Consider the following 22,077-nt stretch of genomic DNA (forward strand, 5'->3'; position numbering starts at 1 on the left):
CAGACAACTGAATAAACACTCTTAAAAAATAAATTAAAGGCCAAGGGAAACCTCAGGTCGCTTATCTGCAGATGGAACACGTGGGGTGTTCAGGCTTTCACAGCCTGAACATCACCTACAGGAAATCAAACACTTCTGCCTGGGTTTTTGTAAATGAATTTGAACCCCATCCCAACAATTTTTAGGAGTGAAATGCTCCGCTCTCAGCACTGGGTGGTTCAGCACTGCTGCAGCAAAGCTTTAAGAATAATCACTAACACATGGAGCAGCAAGAGACGTGTCAGGCCATCTGACGTTACAAAACTGAATCAAAAAGCCCAGAAATTATTTTTAGTGCATTAGAGCACCTCAACAAGCAGCCTAGAAAAGAGCTTTTGCTACAAAAGAAAAACCTAAAAGCAGGGAGGATGTTTCCAGGAGGCTGGGCAGGGCACAAACAAAATCTTGTTTGCTTCCTATGGGATCACCCAGCTTCCATCCAGAGCCAGCCTCTTCCATGACACAGTACAGAAAATATGTTTGCTAATGTATCATTTGTGGTGTGTGTCTGAATCACCAGAATGGAGACAATGAAGCTTCTGGTGGTGGCAAATTATCATTTTCAAGGGCTTTTTTATTCTTTCAAGGTGATAAAAAAATTCCACCAACCCTTTTCCACTATATAGGTGGGGAATGAGCAATCTTACACTAAGAAGACTTCAAAACACAAATTCCTCCTCAAATCCACGCAGGAACCATCCACATCCACAAGCTTCCTCACCTCAGCAGGCAACTTCTGAGAGGCCACAAAACACCCCAAATAAAACCTGGCTTCACAGAATACTGGTTATTTTTAATGTGTTCTTTCTGGTTTTAGTTTCTAAATTACTCCCTGCAGCACCATTACCTGCAAAGGTCTCCAAACAGCAATTTGAAGCAAAGTTTAGTGGCAATCCAACACAACAAACTCTGAACCCTTGACAAGATAAAGGCTTTTTGGGTTGTTTTTTAATTTTTAAGCAAGCAGTGTTTCTTCAGTATCGTCAAAGAAAATCAGCTCCATTTAATCATTGTTATGAACTTCACACAATTCTTGAAAACCACAAGCAAGGAAACCCAGACTTCTCCTTCAGCACCTTTGTGCTTTTTCACAGCTCCGGAAGGACAAAGTTCCCAGCAGTGCCGAACACCCACAGTGTGCCCCAAACACCCCCAGGGCAGGAACACAGCTCTGCCAGCTGAGACCAACAGGACCACACTTCAGTCACCAAAGTCTTACATTTCAGAAGAATGCAGTGTCATAAAGGCCTTAATAATACCATGGCCCCTCAGAATTGGCCATTTCCATTTATTAAGAAACCGTAAGAGAATCTCTGGCTTGCTGCAATCCTCAAGACCATGGAAACTGCAGGCAATAATTATTCTCCAGACAAAAGAAACTGGACATATCACACAGCAAGTGGGAGCACCAAACCAGGGAAAAGGGGGTGAGGCTGCTTTTGCTCACCAACAGTGTATGAGGAGCTTAATATTTACATGGCTAAATTTCAACTGTGTTGAAAATTAAATATTTGTGCTTTGAAAGACTTCAAGGCCAGGTGGGGTTTTGCTTCCCAAAGTAAAGAGAGGGTTAAATGTTTATTATTATCTAACTGATTGCTAAGAAACATGTAAAACTCTTTTCTGATCCTTCTAAATTAAATATACAATCCACCAGATTCTATTACTTGCTCGACTGAGTTTGATTTTATTGTATTAATAAGAAAAAAATGTTTTATTTCCTCCCAGAGTATCATCTACTTTTCCATTACTACAACTAGAAATTGCCAAGAAAATGAAATGCTCAAGCACAGCAGACGCTGCTTTTCTTCTCATTAAATCTTAAAACTTGGTTCCAGTGGGATCATATTTAGTCCTCTCAAATTCAGAACAGGATTTCATCCTGCCTCGACATCCCAACAATGACATTTTATAAATATTACGAGTTTCTTGGACGCCTTTCTCATTCCACAAGGAGCAGAGAAGCACCAGTAAAAATTTTTTCTTCTTCCCCTTCTTGAGATTTTTTTTTTTAAACCTTAAATGTAACCAGCCCTCCTTTCAATCCATTTTCTCTAGGATTTTTTTGAGAACCTCTGGAAGTCTCACAGATTTTTCTGAGATGTAATAAGTGTGAAAAATCTTTGTCAAAGGATTGTCTTTATTCGAGCATTAAGCTCTCATTGAGAGAGGTGTTGGAAATAAACAAGTGCTTAAGAGCAGCCTAAAAGTTGTCTTAAATATTCACCTGCTCTCCAGCTGAGACAGGACCTGGATTTCTAAATCCAAGAGGAGAAAACAATAATTAAAAGAAGTAAATAAATCCTTGCATGATTCTTTAGACATGAGGGGGTGGGGCAATCAGAAGAGGAGACACTGATTTCCTCATCTTCTGTAGGCCCTCCGTGGGTGTCAGCCCATCTCACCCTTCCAGAAGGTTCAACATTCAAGGTAAGACTTGGTGAGAATAATCCCCTTGGTCAGAGAGTTCTGACAGTGGTAAAATTCCATTCACAGTGATAAACACAGAACCCTAGACAAGGTTGGAAGGGACCTTAAAGTTCACCTAATTCCACCCCTGCCATGGCAGGGACACCTTCCACTGTCCCAGGCTGCTCCCAGCCCTGTCCAGCCTGGCCTTGGGCACTGCCAGGGATCCAGGGGCAGCCCCAGCTGCTCTGGGCACCTGTGCCAGGGCCTGCCCACCCTGCCAGGGAGGAATTCCTTCCCCATATCCCAGCTAACGCTGTCCTCTGGCAGTGGGAACCATTCCCCCTTGTCCTGTCACGCCAGGCGTTTGCAAAATCGAACACTCTACTGATACACTTATTTACTTAATGAATATTTTCAGTTTTAGAAAAGACCTGGTATGCAAAGGAAACGCTGCCAACTCTGCAAACCCTCCTAAGGAGCAGAGCTCTTCGCCAAAGAGCATAAAATATTTATGGGTGCAACCGTAGCTTTGTGGCTTCCACTCTTAGGGTGAATTCACTCTTAAAAAGCCAAATATCAGAGAGGCACTTCAACACGAATTTTAAAATTATTAGAAGAAATCAGTGATTTTCTAACACCTTCTTTTCTCCCCCATAGGTTTTTGGTAAAGCCATGCAAATACAGAGTTATTGTAGAACCAAGGAAACGCATCCCCAGGAATTGCAAACTTGGATTATTTTCTTTTAATTCTTCCAAGTCTACAAATTTTGCTGTGAGGCAGCAGGGTGAGAAATGGGAAGGCGACAAATCAACCTTGTGAATGTCAGCAGTGTCAGTGAACAAGAAGAAACAGAACAATACCACTCATCATTTCCCAAAGTATATTGAAGTGTGGTCTGTAAAAAGTAGCTGACCTTAAAATTTGCTTTTTTTCTCACTGAAGGAAATAAGTTCTGCACGACACTGCATTCTCCAGACACACAGGCAGCGAGGTGTTGTGTCTGTACATCCCTGCTCTGCCCAGCCACCATCTTACAGATGCACCATGGATCCACCATGCCTGCATTTTTTTCTCTCAAATGATATATAAAAAAACTATTTAACCAGTGCAAGAGAATGTCATTATCTTCTACATCTGCTTGAAATTCATTGTTGCATTTCTATTTCCATTACATCTTGCTCGCAACAATGGAATTTTGAAAGCTTTTTCAGAATCTGGCACAGAAATGTGTCTCTATTTTGGTTCTTGGATCCATGGATCCACCACGGAAAACAACAAACAGCACGAGCACTGCCCTTGGAACCCTCAGTGCCAACTGAGCCTCTTGACATTTCACCGCACTTCACTTCTACCTCAGCGACCAAAGCTTTGCCATGGAACAACTCCTCACGCTCACACGCCAGCAGAGCACCCGCGCAGCCCACGGCACAGGGACCTACCTGTCGCTGCTGGTACTGCTGCTGCTGCTGAGGGAGTCGCTGCTGGAGGATCTGCTCCGGGAGCCGCTGCCGCTGGGGGAGCGGGCGGGCCGGGCGGCCTGGCTGGCCAGGCGCTGCGGGGATTGCGTCCTGGACTGCGACGAGTGCGGCGAGCGGCTCCGGCTGTGCTGGTAGTTCCGCTCCGGCCTTCTGCCTCGTACCTCCCGTGTAATGTCATCCCTGTAGATATCCCTGTGTACCACACTGGGCAATGTAAACTGCTCCCGGGCCCTAGGTTCGTATCGGGGGTCGTGAGCGTCAAAGCGGTTTGGACTTCGGCTCCGAGAAGTGTAATAGAGCCCGTGTTGTAAGGTCCGCTCCCGAGGGTCTCTATAGTAATCCTGATCGTAATGTCTCGTCCGATCAAATCCGCCCGTCCCCCGCTCATGGTGTCCATAGGCACTATGTTCATAAGCACGCTCCCTGTTATCTGAAGCCCTGCATTTGGGAAGGGGGAAAAATATCGCATCAGAAAGGGGCAGGCACGACCAGAAGCAAATCATGCAAACATTCATGGCAGCACTCGACTTATTGTTGCGACTGCTTCTCTACTAACCAGCAATAACCTATCAAGCAAACAATGACAAACTTCAAAACATTTTACTTGACTCCAAAGTTATATTTGTATACAATCAAGCTGAGCAATCATTTTGGTTTAATCACAATATGGGGCTTTCATGACCAGCAACTTGCCTTCACAGGAAAAAAAATTCTGCTTTCCCATGCACAATCCTCATTTCAAATGTTCTTTTTCTTTTAAATTCTGTAAACAAGAAAAACTTCATGGTTGTGGATATCATCATTAACTTCTCCTTTTTCTCTCCATTTTTGCTTAAGAGCTTCAAAAATTTTTTTTTCCAAAATTTGGTAATTACTAGAGCTCTTGTAATTATACTTCTGCAAAAATGGCATCACAAATTGGGCTGTAGCCATGAAAGCCTCCATGCAAAGCGTGACCCATAGGTAAGAAGCTGCTTTCAAAAGGGGTGGCATAACCCATAGAGATTTCCCAGAAAATTAGGGGGTTTCTTGTTGCTGCTCTAAAATATTTTACCCTCTTAGAGGGAATTTTTGCTTTGACCAGATTGCTACAATCATTCATTGTAAAAGTTATGGACTAAAGAAACTTCTCCATTAGTAATGCTGGAACTGCAAGGATGCAGGTCCCCAGAACATACTAAGACCCTACACATGGACTGGGAATCCAATTTTTAGGCAGTGTTTTTGTTTGGACTGCTGTAATCACAGAATTTCTATCTGCACAAGCTGCTGCTTTCCAGCAGCTACAGTCCAGTTCATTTCAGTGTTTTGAACATTTTAAATTGAGAAAGGCTCAGTGATGTCCTGAGTTAGTGTGATCTCTCAAATAAAGAGATTGACAGATAAAGGAACACTACAAATAGTTGAGTATTCCAATTTAAACAAGTACCAAGATGCTACATCTTAGTTACATCTACAAAATGGAAGATTCAGAATGGTTACTTAGAACATTTAAAAAATACTTCTAAAATTCTAAATATGTCAGGGTAGCCAAAATTAATTTAAAAATTAATTATCCATCTTACAAAGGACATTTCAACCTTTTTTTTCAGCCTTCTCTCTCAGATTCTTCCTTTAGAATGTGTTATGAGTCACTTCAGTCTCCTGAATCCTGATAACCCAATTCTGCCTTGTGCCTCCTCCTCCTCTCCTGCGTCACAGCTCTAGTTCGAATGGCAGAAATATTTCAGGGATCTTTTATAAACTGAAAATGGGATTTGAATCTTTTTGTGATTAGCATCTCAGGAAGTTCCTTCCATTCCTTCTCCAATGAATCACTAGATCCTTAATCCTCTCAATATATTCACTCTGTTGTTAAATTGTAACTCATATCAAGCTTTCTATAGGGCTCTCTCACATCTTGCCTGCATTTTTTTCTCTCAAATGATATATAAAAAAACTATTTAACCAGTGCAAGAGAATGTCATTATCTTCTACATCTGCTTGAAATTCATTGTTGCGTTTCTATTTCCATTACCTCTTGCTCGCAACAATGGAATTTTGAAAGCTTTTTCAGAATCTGGCACAGAAATGTGTCTCTATTTTGGTTCTTTTTTTCCCCCTTTTGAAGGACCAAGATCAACAATTTTACAAACGATTGCATTTAGCATCCTACAAAGTGTTAATCAGTGAGAGCTGATTTAATGAGGTCAGAGAAAAAGCAGTATTTTCTAGCAGGTTACTGCTACAGAGCTGACAGAAAGAACAAATCCTTATCCATGAGAAGGACACAAGACAGACAGAGGAAGCAGAGCTGAACAGCTACTGGCTACAGTGCTTTCTTCATTTATCTATTAGTACTAAGTGCTACTGGAGTTAGTGGAAAGAGAGGGTTTGACTTGGGTTAGGAGAGGGGCTAATATACACAGGGCAGGACATACCAACCTTTTCCAAGTGTGGAAACACGACCTATATTCCCAATTAAATCTAGGGAGAGAATTGTGAACATAACTTCCCCAATTTTGGCCCCTCTTACAGGGGTAATCCACCTTCTTAATGGGCAAGGGTGTCAAATGATATTTTAGATGAACCAACAAGAAAAAAAATTCTTAGTGACAAGACACAAAAAAAAATTCCACTGGACGGAAGTAGTCCCAGACTGAAACCGTAACTCTGAAACCCCCAGACTTCTTTCTTGAGACAGAAGGCACTTAAATAGATCCATAATTTTAATTTCCAGCCCTAAGTCTGAATCAAGCAGCTGGTAGAAGATCCCCCGAGGCCCGAGGGCCCTCACGCTGCTGCCAGCAGGCATCCTCTGGCCGCCTTGGTAACCATCCAGCCCAGTCACTTCTCACTGGTGTATCCACAAACGGGTATTAGCACCACGTCCTTAAAGCTAAAGTATGTTTAATGTGGAGCAGCAGAGCTTTTTAAGAGGCTAGATAGTAATCCACTCCCCATGGCTACTGGCGTCTTGACTGTATACCATCCAATAAATTCAAGGCAGTAGTTCTTATCCCAGCTTTAAAAAAAAATAAACTATAATTTCCAAAATTTAGTAATGTCCGTCATCTCTTTTTGCCAATACCATCAGAAAGAATAATCCCAATAACTTGGAAATGATGTAGATCCAAAATGGAACCATCACAAGCTGCCTTCGGTCTTCTCCATCCAAGCGTTATTTCCATGGCTAAGAGTTGTCGGTAGAATCCAAGGGGCCGCATCATTAAAGTCTACTCTGAATTTTGTGGTGACAATCCAATTAACATACCCGCTGCGTATAGTGAGAACTGAGAGCTAGGCATCAAGCTTTCACCGAATTCTACGTTCTAGTATTCCGAAGATACTCCACAGAGAACTTCACCACATGTTGTAGAGTAAGATAGCTCCATCTGGCAGCAGGGATACATCCAGCAAGGCCTTAATATTATCCAAGAAATGGGATCGCTACTTCTAGAAAAGAGTAACTCCAATATCGATGCTGGCCAAAGGAAATCTTCCATCTTAAAACCACCTTATTTCAAGTGTAGGTAGATATCCAACCAGCTGCAGGACACATCCTCTATGGATCCACAAGGTACCAGCCACTGGGATAGAAATCACTTCCGTTTCCAACCCAAAATAGGAAACATAGATAATTCCCAAAATTTTAAATCCATCTGGGGGCCCTAGATACGAGTTTGTGTTTCTCACCATATCAAATACAAAATACCTGCCTAGAGAAACCTTGGAACTTACCCATCAAGTCTCCGCTCATAACGTCCTTCCCGTGCATGAAGTGATGGTGGGGGGCCATAAGTGGGCCCCCCACCACCTCCTCTGAACCCAGAAACCTCTCTACTACGAGATGCTATGGAAACTGTATCATCCAATCCCCGCGCAGCACTGGGAATGGTTCCTGGCTCATTATAATCCGTCCGTAGGTCTCTATCTCCCATTTTGTTGACAGAGTTGTGTGCCTTCTGGGCACTTTTGATGTCCACAAAATCCACAAACGCTGCCACTCCGCCTTCCGACCCCCTCTTAGGGAGGATTTTGACACTTTCGACACGTCCATATCTGGAAGAGAAGCAAAGCAGAGCACACACGTTAGTGCTGGTGGAAAGAGACCACATTTAATAACATTGCCTCCTGCAAAATCAACATCCAACCCTTCACCCTTCCCCTGTGCCAGGAAAATCAATCTTGAGAGACATCAGGAGGGAAAAAGCCATTTGGAGAGAGAAAAAAGCCATTTAAACTTTCCATGGTTACATTTAAACTCCTTTCTGGAAGTGTGGGGAGCCTACCATGGGATCACCCTTTTTATAGCAACAGAGCAGCAGCAGCTGAAGAAATAGAAAGGTGTTCACAACCAGAGCACCCTGCACATCGTTAGTCTGACACAATTAAAGAGGCACAATTAAAACAAAACCATGTCACGAGGAAAAATACAGCCAGCCAACAATTTTCTTAGGAGACAAACGACCTTGACACAGCAATTCCACGACTTCGATCTGTATTTAACCCAGAGTCTCCACTGTGATCCTCACTCCTGATCCCAAACCCATTTCCTTCCACACCTGACAGGACATACGGACCCCCAGACCTGGGGTTCAGCCTCCCAGCCCCACTGCAGACCCAGCTGCCCAACAGGAGCTGAGAAACGCCGGAGGGAATGTGGCACCACCCTACGTAATGTATGTTAAGTAACTGCAACACTGGCACTTATGGATGAGTAAATGTCTATGCAAAATAAAAATAAACCCAAACATGTTTGTGTACACAAGGAAACAAGATGTAAAAACATATTTAAATAACTTACATCCACTCACAGTAGAAAGGACAAGCTGGGTGGGATGAGCACAGTGACATTTTAACAGCCAACAACTGCAGGGTTTGGGTGCTCAGTTCTCTCTGCCAAAAGATTCTGAGCAAAGCAGGGAAAAGCTTTGAACTGCAGCTGGTAATCCAGGACAAGAGAAGGCAGAAAGTGTATTTCTGAATGTGCCAACAGAGAGGAAAGGGATGCACAAATAAAAAACCTAATCGGGAAGTATTTGTAAACTCCATGAAGAATTATTGTGAAAAAATTTCTGTGCACAAAGGCAGCACAAGGCCAGGCAGATGTAAACAGACCTTACACAGGCAAAACTGTTCTCAGGCACACATACTGGGAGAAGGGAATACAACCACCAGGCTGAGGCACACACGCTGTCAGATCCCCGAGCTGCCTTGGTTTCATGCCTGGCTTTTCCTACACCTTACAATTTCATCATTGTTGTTGGATGACTAATCCTTAAATACGATCTGAAAACCTGCCTCGCTGACTGCTGCCTTCTCATTCCAGCCTGACCTACTACACTTATGTATAACCTGGTTTGGATTTAGAGCCCTTTTTTCCCTGGTTTATACTCCACTGAACACGGCTGTACGCACAAACAAGAGCATCTTCCATGAAAAAAAATAAAATAAATGCCTTGTGGGGCATAAAGAGACGCAGTCACACGCAAGACACGTTCCTGCCTCTCAGCTGTCCAGGGCTGAGCTTGTCACCTTTGTGCCCCTGTGTTAATTCTTGGGAGTTTCCTAATCTGTAATGCTCTGGTTATTTTTTTATTGTTTCTTTGTATTTTATTTAATTAAAAGCTTCAAATAATGGCAAATGGAACTGCAGGAAAGCTGCTTCTCAAAGCATGCTCTCTTTGGAAGCTGGATTTGGTTATCTTGCCTTGCAAGTAAGATTTAGAAAGCCCAGAAGAGTAGAGGAGATGGTTAATAAAATCTGTGTGAGGAAAAAAAAATGGCCTAATTGGATGTGGCAGATGTAGAGAGAGCAGGAGAGGGAACAGGAAAGGAAGGAGAGGGAAGGAAAACAGGAAAAAGCCTATTTGAGTAAATGTTCGTGCCATGAATGAATGTGACAAAAAATATGGAAAGTAATTAGGAATCCTAGTTAGGATTTAACATGTTTCAGTGCCAGTTCTCTACAAATAAAGATGGATTCCAACCCTCACACCTAAACCATGTAGGTCCCAACCTGACTGGTTAGAACACACGCTTTCCTTTTGCTCACTGTGTTTACACGTTCAGTTTCTGGCAACGTGAGCCTGTATTGCCTCAGTCTCCCCCCTCTGTTCAGGGGGGAACAGGATTAAGATACTGTTGATAATGGTATCAATATCCCTAAAATCCTAGCTGTACTTTGACTGCAGCCACCATGGCCCACCTCACAAGAAGCACTGCCCGTCAGTGAAATCAGAGCTGGGCTCTGAACGACTGCCTGCTCCCCACCTTGACAATTACTGCCTAATTCTGAAATCTTAACACGTACGTGTTATTATACATACACAGTCAGAACTGTCATTCTTTTGCTGTAGAAGAAGCAGAATGCCTTTAAATTGTTCAAATATCTGAGCTCATGCTGCCCAGAAAGCAGACAGGATACAAAACACGAGTGTAATAAGGTCCCCATCTACCACAAAACCCGCCTAGCAAAGCTGTGACTCTTCCCAATATGAATTTTTATATTGGAAGAAGTGACTTCAGCTATTATTTTTTTTTTCCTAAATAAGAAATGTATGGGGGAGGCTACTACTGTATTGCAGTGCAGCCATGGTGGTAAATCACTCCACTCCGAGACGGCGCCTGTTAATCCCCCGTTATCCAGATACATAAATATACGCTGTGCCTCGCTGTCCTGCCCCGCACCCTTGACAGGCCCTGAGGATAATCTGTGGCAATCGCCTTTGCTGAAAGCGAGGGAGGCAGGCAGGAGGAGGAGAAAGGGAGCAGAAGCGGGGGATGAAAGAAACCCGAGGAGGAGAGAGCCCTGGGTATTGCAGGGGAGCTGCTGGAAGAGGAAGGTTTGCCTCAGTCCTGTGACTGCAGACATCCTTCGGTCCCCTCCGCCAGGATCAATGTGCCGAGTGATCCGGCCCGGCCGCACCCATTGGCGCCTCTCCGAGCTGCTCCTGTCTTGGCAGATGCTGCCGGGAGGAGACCAGGGGGAGAGGAGGGAGATCTGCAGTGCTGCATCACCACACGGCTTCACTGCAGCACAGAAACGTTACAAGGAAAAAACCACGACACTTTCTGAAGGGCCGGGGGAGGAGAGGCGGCGAGAGCACTGCGCTCCCTTACAGCGAAGCAAGGCAAGATGGAGGTGAACATGCTCCGAGGAGCAACCTTTGTCCAGGCAGAGGGCTGGGAAGAGGGGACAAAAGGCCAGGGGAGGCATGGCCACGACCTTTGGTAGCGCTGGCAGAACAGCTCCTCTCAGCCTTCGCCTCATATCGCTACACCTGTGCGTCAGCCCTTCCCAAGGCTGCGTTTTGCAATCGCTGCCAGCCCAACAGAAACAAAGAGGTGCCTTCGCTCGGCTCCCACTCCGCAGACTGGAATGAAAACAAGGCCTTTTAGTGCCTCTTCCCGTCCACAACTCCTGCAGATTAATCATTAGCTCCACATCGTAAAGAAGCGGCCGAGGCCGTGTTTTCGGCGGGGTTTACAGTTCAACCTGAAGCAGAGGAGACAAGGACGTGGGGAGCTGTTATGTCACCAAGCCCCTCCACCAGCACAGCACGACCGAAGCACCCGGCTGTAAACACACATCGAGCAGCCCTTGCAGAAAAAAGTTGCCCAATAATCACTGCTCGAACAAAGCCACACTAATCCAGCTTTTCAGACAAAGAAAAGGAATTCATAATTTAAGCATTATCGGTTTATTCACTGTAGATCAAAGCACCTCTATATTCAAGCAGCTGAAATGTCTCTGGGCTCTTGGCACAGCTCTCAGCATGTTTCCCTCACTCTGCAGCCCTTCCTCCTCCTCAGCTCTTCCTCCCAAACCAGGAGACAGCACAGCCAGGTTGGGAGGTGCAGCCTCTGCCAATGCAGGGCCGGGCTGGTTCCTCCTCCTCCCCAGGAGCAACGTGTCACCCAGGCACAGCCAAAGTCATCCCACACCCTACAGCCTTCCCTACCCGGGGATTGGCACCTCGGCTTTCCAGCTCTAATAAACCATTTCAGCTCAGCTGCTCACTCTGAACACTCTTCCTGCACGGTCCCTGCTGCTCCAAGCAGAATCATTCTAAACAAAGCATGGGCTATGAGAATGTCAGCCAGTAATTGTGTAGTGAGCAAACCTTACTGTTTGGTTGCAATATTCTATAAACTGATTAGGATCTTTATAGGAAGATCTGTACATGATAAGAAGAGGTGGGTTGAAGTGAGGGAGATTTGTTTTTAATATAAACCAAATTCCACCTTAAATCACAGTATCCTCCTGTTTCTCTTGCTGTGCTTCCCACAGGTTTGTGAAGACCTTTCATACTCAACTATCTTCATCACTGCAGAGTTCTGCAGGTCAGCTACATTCCAGCCAAAGAAACTTCACCCCATTTTCATTTAGAAGCTGGTGCTGTGCTCCATCCCATATACTACTAAATGCAACAGACACTGCAGGACCCAAAATAACACAGGAGTTTTTTCTGTGTGTTTCTGCACCACCCATTACAAGCATGATTTGACAAGCTGCTCCTGTACAGCAGAACACCCCAGCATTTTGTATTCACTCAGGTTCCCTTTGACTGCAGTCAGGTATCTTTAGCCATCTGAAAAGCTCGGCTGATTTTGCTGTGCCACACTCAAACTCCTTCCTCCTCTGTGATTATATAACCCCAGCAAGCCCCAGCCTGCATTATTCAGTAAAACGCTCGCACAGCTTGAAGCTTTCCTTGGCCAATCACATTCCTCTGGCTTTGTTGTTATTTCATAACAAAATAATGTGTCCTGAAATAATACTTCACCAGATGTTTGTGCCTCTTCTCCTTACTCCTGACACCAAACCAGTCCAAATACTCCACGCTAGGGGTACTCCAGCCCTGTGTCCCCCTGCACAAAGCAGGTCTGCTCTAGGTACAGGGAAATGCAGGGTGTGCAGCTACTAAACCACCATAAAGCAAGATGCCATCACCCTCCATGGGGGTTTTTATCCAGGATAAAGGATGTCTGTTTAATCCATGAACATCATTTCTAGGGCCTTCTGCTATCATGGACACTCATTTCACAGCCTGAGAGACTTGGCCCACCACAACAGCACGTGCAGCCACTTCCCAGCCATAGAATACACAAAATAACAGAGCAAACAGCAGCACCAACCACACTGGGGTCTTACCAGCAGCAGGACACCGAGCCACAGGGACAGCTATCCTGCAGAAATCCTGTTTGGAGTTGAGCACCAGCCTCCAGTACCACCAGCTCCCAGCAGGAATCGCACAGTGAGCGTCTCCCGCCCGCACCGCTCACAAAAGGTGTTTAATATTCACCACTGAGAGAGTTCCTGAGCCAGCAACACAAAGGGAACTTGTGTCTCTACACGGGCGTTTGCAAAGATTACGGCACTACATCTGATCTCAATGAGGGCAGTGATACAATAAATGAAATACACAGCAGTTCCAACACACTTATCCTAAGGAAATGACATTCCACCATCTTCCAAGCTTCATATGCATTATAGCCACCTGCTTTAGTGCTATAAAATTTATATATACACTTATAATTTTTTTTTAGAAAGGCAATTTCATATGTAGAGCGATATAAGGTGGTATTTCACCATCTTCAGACCTGAGCAGCACATGTCTTTGGAATTAAACTGTGCCTCAAGTAATGCAGAACATTACTCAAAAGCTGACAGTATCATCACATACCTGGCATGGAAGGAGACTTAAGGACTGAGAGACACAGAAAAACCAAGACATCTACACAAAAACCACTCAAAATTGCATTGACTGTTTCATAAATATTAATGTAACTAATGTGCAGCAGACACCAAAATCAGGGACAGACCATTGAGAAGAGTGTGCACAGGACTGGGATGAAAATCATTCCAGTTCATTGAGATAGATCTTGATAGAAACAAGCAGAATTCCACCATCCTGGAAAACTACACTTAATTTTAAGTCTAACAAATGTGGGGAACCGTCACCTGTTGAGCTACGATCATTTCACTTGGTAGACTGCCTGGGCCAGCAGCTGCACTCAGGGCACACCAGGAGCAGTATTTACTACGGACAACTCGATACCAAGTCCTGGTTGGCTCCCTCACTGATTGTGTCCTTCACACACTCCACAAACTACCCAGACTGCTTCCTCTCTGCTATGTTTACAGCAGACATGTGGTAGGTTTAAGTCCCCCAGAAGAACAAGAGTGATCATGAGGCTTCTCCCATCTGCTTAGAGAATATTTCATCTATCTCTTCAGATGAAACTGGTCTCCGGGCTGGGTGGTTTAGAACAGATTCCCATTGGGATATTTGCCTTGTTAGCCTTCCCACCATTCTTTCCCATAAACACTGAATGCTGTCACCACTATCATTAACCTCTAGACAATCCAAACACTTCTAACACACAGGGCTACCCCACCACCTCTCCTTCCTTGCAAATTCCTTTTGAAGAAGTCATAGCCATTCACAGCAGAACTCCAGTAGTGTCAGCCATCCCCACCATGATTCCATAATGGCAACTCATACCATCATCTCCTGCTGTGCAATGGTTTCCAGATCCTCCTGTTTCTCACCCGTGCTGGGGGCACTGGTGCAGATCAATTGCTGTGTCTATAAAGATAAAACACAGCAAGTGGCTGGGACAGCACTCCGGAGCATCACAAGTAGGAAAGCTCATCCATGAGTGATAAATCCAGGAGATGTGCAGCTTTGAAATCCTTCACCTTCCCAGTGCCAAGCAAAATAAAAGCTCCTTGTATCACAAGAAGCTCTGGTTTTCCAGCCACACCAAGAACAGCCCTTGTGACAACAATGATTCAGAAACATGCCCTAATTACCAAGCTCCCATCATTTTCTAGATTACAATCTGAGATGCTTTAAAACCTGTTTAGAGTGATCTTTATTGGCACTCTGACCTTTGGGGGGAGAAAAACAACGTTCTTCAGGGCATTCTCTGCAGCTCTTCTTCTAGTAATAAAGATCTTCAGGGAAACGTCAAAATCCAGGAACAGAAACAATCACCCAGGTTACAGAGCTCAGCCAGACAATCCTGGGATGAATCCTGAGCACCTCTCTCATACTTCTACACTCCTGCTCCAACTCAAACCTGGACCCCTCTGGACTCTGCGGCTCCCTCTGGCCCCCAGCAGCACTCAACGGGAAATCTCCCAACTCCCGACTACAAACAGGGGTTTTGTTAATGAGATACAGCACGTGTTCCTGCCACGCACAGAAAACAGCCAGGGCTTTGTCTGCACTCGTAATCCCTCCCTAAGAGATGACAAAGTAGGAAATTAAAAAGCTAGCATAGGCACATTCACTGATACTCCTGATACTTCTGGTATTTAGGAGCAAAACGCTCAACAGATCAGAGAGTCTGGAGATAAAGCCATGCTGGAACAAGTGCTCACCTCTTTCTTTACAGCTCAGCCAAATGTGCCATTTTAAGACCCCCAAGTAAAACTGATTCCTAATGAAGACATTTTATTTATGTCTTTACTGTGAAGTGACCTTTTGGATACTGCTGAAGTATTAATATACAAATGGAATTGTTATGTACCGTAGAGGGAAGAAACAGAATATTTAAACCTGGTTTTTCATAGCTCCCACTTTTGGTAGCAAGGATTTCATCCAAGAGTCAACACACCAAGAAATTTTTCTGCAACCCCCATGACAACCAGTTCTGCCACAGATCAGCTGTTACAGCCAACAGGCATCAGGTCACATCTGAATATAGGTGCATCTATTCCTTAAAACACAGACCAGTTCCACTGCAAGACCCCCAGGACATGGAACAGCCCCAAGGAGGAGTCACAGCAACCTTTCAAACCAGGGTGAAGAGGAGGGCGGGGGAGCTGAACCCATGCTTTGGACATGGGGATTACACGAAGCTGGATGAATAAAAACGCCTCTCAGCACTCCATGCATGCAACATCTCACTGGGCTACATTTAATATCCTCCCCACCCCAGTCAGCAGTTCCGCTGCTGGCAGTGCAGGAGAACCCAGCATTGCATCAGCCCAGCCAGAGCTCCACTGTGCTGGAGCAAAGAGCTCAACACAACATCAGCCACTTACAGCTGCCAGGGCAACCAGACGAGGCACAACCACCTCAGCCAGCCAGGACAGACAAAGTCTCTTACTAAGGCACTTTTCCTAGTTGTTTCTTTGGAACAATCAAGGAAAAGCACAGAAGCACCCATAGCTTATTGGTATATATATTATTAAAAAAAAAAAAAAAATCAAAGCAGCTTTGTGAGCAGAACTAATGAAGACTCATTTCTTACGGATGCATGTCTTGAGGTCGAATTCTCTGGCGTCCAATAACTGCCAGTTCCCACTGCAGCTTTTCCCACGGTCAGGAACACCTCTCTCCCATGTGGATTCTTTAATGTCTAATAAGGGCTGTGCTCTCACTGCAGCTTTTCTCTCCATGGGGTCGCTAATCAGGTCTCTCTCCTCTATTAAAACTGCTTGTTTTCACAAAACTCAAAGGAACGTCATGTCTCTGAGACTGAATATCCCCTTCGCCCTCAGGTTTAGCTGATACTGGCAAATGGGTTCAAAATTGATTAGGGAAGATATATATACACATGGCAGGAATATTTCAGTCTTGCTCTCCAAGCAGATCAGAATAAATATCACTATTTGTAGAAGCATAGAAAGGTTACAGAAATATGTAGGAACTCTGCATGTTCAGCTGTGTTGTCTCAAGCACAACGAGCTGTGATTCTTTATCCCCAACCTACACAGATGCGCACCGTTCACGTTCCTACACGCCAGGCACAGCCGCCGAATTCCATCTCCAGGGCATTTTTTTTCTTCCAGCTTAAAGCATAATCTGCAGATTTGCTTCAAAACCACCAGTGGTGATAGCCTACGTTCAACACTTTCTGCAGGGGAATTGCTCAAGCCTGTTCTTTTGCGTGACTGATTTTAGGATTTGTTTGGATTTGATGTTAAGAATGCGCTGCATTGCAACTGTAGGGGAATCTCTTGATTAATCGAGTTTTTTTCATTCTTACATGAAAGGGTAATTCCCCATCTCACTTTTGCTTCTCCAAGCTCTGCTTTGCATGTATTCGGCAGCAGATGGAGGAAAATGCAGAGTCACAACATTATGGTCTCCCTGCCACGCTACAGAGCACTTGAGATGTGGATCATCTTGAATTTTGGAAGTCTTGGTCCCACTGGTACAGACTTCTCCAGCAACAGACATTTACAACCTCTTCTCCAAGGTTTTGTATGCTTTCCAGAAAATGGTACTTCAGAAGAAAAAAAAAGTTTATCTGTCTGCAGTCCCTGAGACCACCTCAAGTGATGGAACTCCTCTCCCCCCTCAAACTTCAACTGGGTTTGAACTAGTGACTGGCATCAGTTCAGCCCACAGGTTTGACAACTTGAAATTCATTTCCGACAGAAATCAGCCACAGATCCAAGGACTCTCAGTCAAATCCCCAATCACAAAAGCTCACCAATGCTAAGAGGTTATGATCTTGACACCAGGGAGGAAATCCAGCCAGTTCCCAGCCAGTCCAGCCGCTCCCGCTCTGCCACACCAGCCAGTCACCAAACACAGATGTGCAAATGTTATTTCGTTGCTTCATGACTCACCGCTTCCATCGCCCTGGAGAAAGTGCTTGTCCCTGTGACTAAACCAACTGGCAGCACAGTCCTTGGCGCAAGCCAGGTGTCAGCCCAAGGAAAATAATATTCCCCACTGACAAGCGCCCGGCAAGAGCCTGGCACACACTCAGGTGTGTTTTGTCTGCAGTGAACTACCTGCGCTCCAGGCACTTTCTCCACAGGCCTGGGACTTTCCAGAGCCGAGCTCCTGACCCAGCCAGACTTTAATGGCTTTCCTTCTAGTGCAACTCGAAGTCGAGGTTTTGCAAAGCTGAGCTGGAAACTTGAGATTCATCGCAACAACAGGCGAGGTTTCACACCTCGGCTTTATGAGCTGGCTTAAAGGAGGCCTCCCCACACCAAAGACTTGAGCAGAGCTGTATCTGGAGGTGAACACTTACTACCAGACCAAGAGGGCTCCTCCTGGGCTTCAAGGATACACCAATACAACTGCTGGGAAAGCTGCTCCCTCATGTTATGCTCTTTCAGTGATGAACTTCACCTTTAAGCTGCAAAATCAGACTGAAACAAGCCAGGCAAGAGCATTAACTGCAGCCAACCCAGGGGCTGTAAACTCTGAAAGGATGCAGAGGAAGAGATGCTTCCTGAGCTCAACTGCTGCCCATAATGGTGTATCTCACCATACCCACAACCAGCGTTATCATCTACAACATCAATCTTGAAGCCACTCCTATTTTTTAAATGTGGCAAAGATACTCTGCTACTAATTCTTCCAATAAGTTTTTTCAGAGTTAAGAAAAAGACCAAAGGTTTACTGAGACTTTGATTACAAGGCGGTGACTGTGCTGGCCACTGGCTGTCTGGATACATATCCAGCTGCCTTCCTAAGAGCAGCATCTCACAGATCCCATGAAATGAAATCAGATGTTGATTACATATACAAGGGAGATACTCATCCACTCTGAGCTTTTATTCTCCTCACAGTAAGAATGCTAATGAGGCCGGAAGACTTCTTTCCCCTCCAAAGATGACTTCTTTAAACATACAACTTGGCAATTTATTTTTCTTATTTTGCCCTATTAACTATTACAGGTCACCCGCAGCTGCCACAGAGAGCCTAAAGAGGGACATTTAAAGGAGCCTCTGTGATCTCTTTGGCAGCCATCACTGTTAATGAGGACGGGAGGTATTCACCCGGCAGCAGGAGCAGATGGACCGCGGCGCGGAGCTTTGTGCCGTGCGGAAGCCGTGAACACCTCAGCAAAGACACGGGGAAAGCTGTGACAGGAACACCAAGTTACTCTCAATGAATCCCATGGATAGCAAACACAACCAGGTCAATTTTCTTCCTGGAGAAAAACTGTAGGTGATTCACTACTTGCTTAAATAAAATCATTTACAGTCTGGCCGTTCTTTGTGTTGAGCTGAAAGATGGTTTCAAATCCAGCTCTGACTGGGTACCTTGACCACCTTCGTGACAGGAACTTGGTCTGAACACAGCTCTCATTTCCTATCATACTGGGAATAATAAAAGACATGGAAGCTCCTCCATTTGGACAGAGAGGCATCCAAGAGGAACACACACAGGTCAGAACTACCTCACCAGCAGTATCCAACAGACAGCCCTGCAGATCATCCTTTCACCCTCCTTCCAGACACATCTGGATTTCTCTGGCTTCTCAGTGGAGAGACGAGAGCACTCTCAGGGCATTCTGATCAGATGCGGAAGCTCCAGATCAAAGTGTGCTTATACAAAAAAAGCCCTTTCAGTTTTAAGTTGTTGAGCCTGACTAAAAAGGGGAAGAGAAAGGGAGCTAAAAAAGCTCCCTTTTGTTCTTAAAAATGTCCGAGCCTCTAACCAGAACACGGTTGTTGCGAAAGACTGCTGCTCTCCTCCCACCATCAGTTTGTCTGAGCAGAAAACTGATCCTTTCACATCCAAACTCTGCTCCTTCTCACCCAGGTCACCCCCAACGTCTGCACCTCACACAAGGCACAGACACACAAACTCTAGTCCAGAGCCAGCCACACACAACGGCTGCAGAACACATTTCCAAAAAATCCATCCCAGGAACGATGTTGTTTCCACCAAATTCAAAGGTGCTGCCTTCAATCTTTCCTGCTGACAGACCAGGCTGCAGCAGGCCCTGGGATGTATCTGGTGTATTTATAAAAAGCCTGGAACAATGTTTGTTCTTTTACTGAAGGATGTTATCTTCACACTGCAGGATTTTACAGATTGCAGGAGATGATTACAGCAGGTTAAACAGTAACTACTGAAATGCACAAACCACAGCACTTGCTGTGTTTTACTCATGGTCCAGGAGCCTTCATCACCTCTGAATGTGCTGCTGCAGAATAGTGGTGGAGATGGGTTTCAGGAGATCTGAGCTGCCATTACTCCCCAGGCAGAAAGGTGAAACCTCCAAATAACTGTGTCTGTACAATCACCAGGTGGGAAACACAGCTGACTTGTAGCCTGGGCAATGAAAAAAGCAACTTCTGTCTGATTTTCATTAACTGTCCAAGGAATCTTCAGAACACCACAAAAACTTGAGAAAAGGAAAGCAGCAAGGCTGGTTGTACACTGTGAATTTCCATCCTCAGGCTCCTGTTCCTCCCACAAGATTCCTAAATCAGCATGCCAAAGATGCAGCTAAACGCAGAATCTTATTATGGAGAGCAATCATTTTTCTAGTTTATTCTTCAATTCATCGTTTAGGAATGTTTGTCCTTGCAGTCTTTGGTTTCAGGGCGTTCTCAGTCCTCAGCAAGTTCAATGAACTTAATCAAAAACACAAGTGAAATATCTCACTGCTTCTTATTTTTGGTAGCTACAAATCCAGAGCGTATCCAACCCAAGCTCCACAACTCACACCCAACTGCAACTCTCCCAAAACCTCCAGCAGCCTAAAAGCAGCCAAGAGGGGTAACCCTCAGCTCTGTCCCTTTGCAAACATCCTCAGAGAACAGTTTTGGTGTTTGTTATTTCTCAGGTGCCTCTTCACACTTCACATGCAAAAGGGCACCTCCTCCTCTTCCTCACAACCCAACAGCAGCGTGAAACCACCACAACAGCAAGACAAGCTGCAGTTGTGACACATCAGCTCACAAAAACAAAGCTCCTGAGGAGCCCCAGGTCCACCCTGACTCATCACCTCATCCAGTATCTGCCTTCCACTCATTTGGTTATTTACTTCCTTTTTTATGGAAAGGCAGTGAGTGCCTCTTTGCCCTCAGCAAAGACAAGGACCTAATTTTGGACACACCTTAAGACGTCAATAAGGTCATTTGCCAGGAACTTGGCATGACTTTCTGGCCTATGAAAAGCAAGAAGGAATAAAAAACCAGTAAACAAGGCTATCACAAAGTGAATTTAAGCCTTTGTTCATCTCCTGACCTGATGAATTGATTTAATACCTTTGTATGCCTCGCTGGACTGGTAAGTTCTCAACACGTGAATCTGTTTTCTTGTACTCTGCAGGGATTATTCTACTGTTGTACTAAATGAATTTACACTAAGGGCAAGAAATACCAAAAGCCAACATGGCTCTTGAATGGCTCAGCAACAAGAGAAGCTGCTGATACAAATAATCACAACTAAACACAGCCTGGACCTTTGAAGAAACTTCAGAGAAGAAACAATGCCAGTCAGGCTCAGCAGATGACAGAATTTTGTGACCAAGTATCATCAACTTATCTTTCTACCACAGCTCAGCATATAAAACCACTTAATAGAAGCTCAGTCCAAATCTACACTCTTTGTGGCTTTTCATTAAGTTTCTTTGAAATAATTAGCCAGCCTTGGCCAGTGTGGCGTCAACCAGCTGCCACCTCAAGTGCAGGCACTGAGCAGAAGCCGGAGCAGGCAGCAGTGGATCTCAGCCTGCTCAGGAGCCACGCTCTGGACTCAGCCTGGGCACCAGGAGGCAGCTGCAGGCAGACACCGCTGGGCAACAAGCTGGGCTGCCATGGAGGTGGTGCCTGTGCTGCTTTAGGGCACATGGGATCACTACCAGGAACAGAATTAATAAAGATCTGATGGCAGTTTGCCACCACCACCAGAGCCAGCACCACCATCACCCCAAGGAGCCACCTGACTGAGCAACCTACGCTCCATGCGAGGCTGACACCCACTGGAACCCACCAAAAGAATTCTCCTTCTGAGTCTGGGCAATTATTTTAATCCCCCTGCCCCAGTCTCCCAACCAAACATCCTACTCTGGTCTCTGGATTACGTTACTGGAAGTGTTTGTAAAACCAGCACCAACAAGTTCTGATGCTGCCCATGACTCCAGACATCACTCCACTAAATCACAGGTGTAAACTGTACCCTCCCCTCCTTCACAGCTCTGGGCTGGAAAAGGCAGTACCTCATCTGTGAAAATGCCTGAAGTGACACAAACAGAGCGATGAAACAGGAACAGTTCTGTGGCCTTACTTCTGTATTTTCCTACAATGAAAATACACCTGGATAGAGATCTGTATGGGCTGAGCTGAGTTAGGATAACCATCCCAAGTGATATCCAAGGACTTACTGACCAGTGATCACCAAAAAATGCCAGGAAACACATTTAAGAGCTTTGCTAGAAAAC

General features: G+C 45.0%; 1 protein-coding gene across 2 annotated transcripts in view; it reads right to left on the reverse strand.

Annotated features, from left to right (window-relative positions):
• SPEN (spen family transcriptional repressor) overlaps window positions 1-22,077 on the reverse strand; it is a 66,640-nt gene that overhangs the window by 40,664 nt on the left and 3,899 nt on the right. For both annotated transcript variants that reach the window (XM_066564187.1, XM_066564186.1), the window contains exons 2-3: window positions 7,651-7,971; window positions 3,892-4,368 (exon numbers count right to left, since the gene is read on the reverse strand). In XM_066564187.1, coding sequence (XP_066420284.1) covers window positions 3,892-4,368; window positions 7,651-7,971 — 798 coding nt within the window. The remainder of the gene's footprint in view (window positions 1-3,891; window positions 4,369-7,650; window positions 7,972-22,077) is intronic.

This window comes from Molothrus aeneus, chromosome 21, assembly GCF_037042795.1.
Source record: "Molothrus aeneus isolate 106 chromosome 21, BPBGC_Maene_1.0, whole genome shotgun sequence".
NCBI lineage: Eukaryota > Metazoa > Chordata > Aves > Passeriformes > Icteridae > Molothrus > Molothrus aeneus.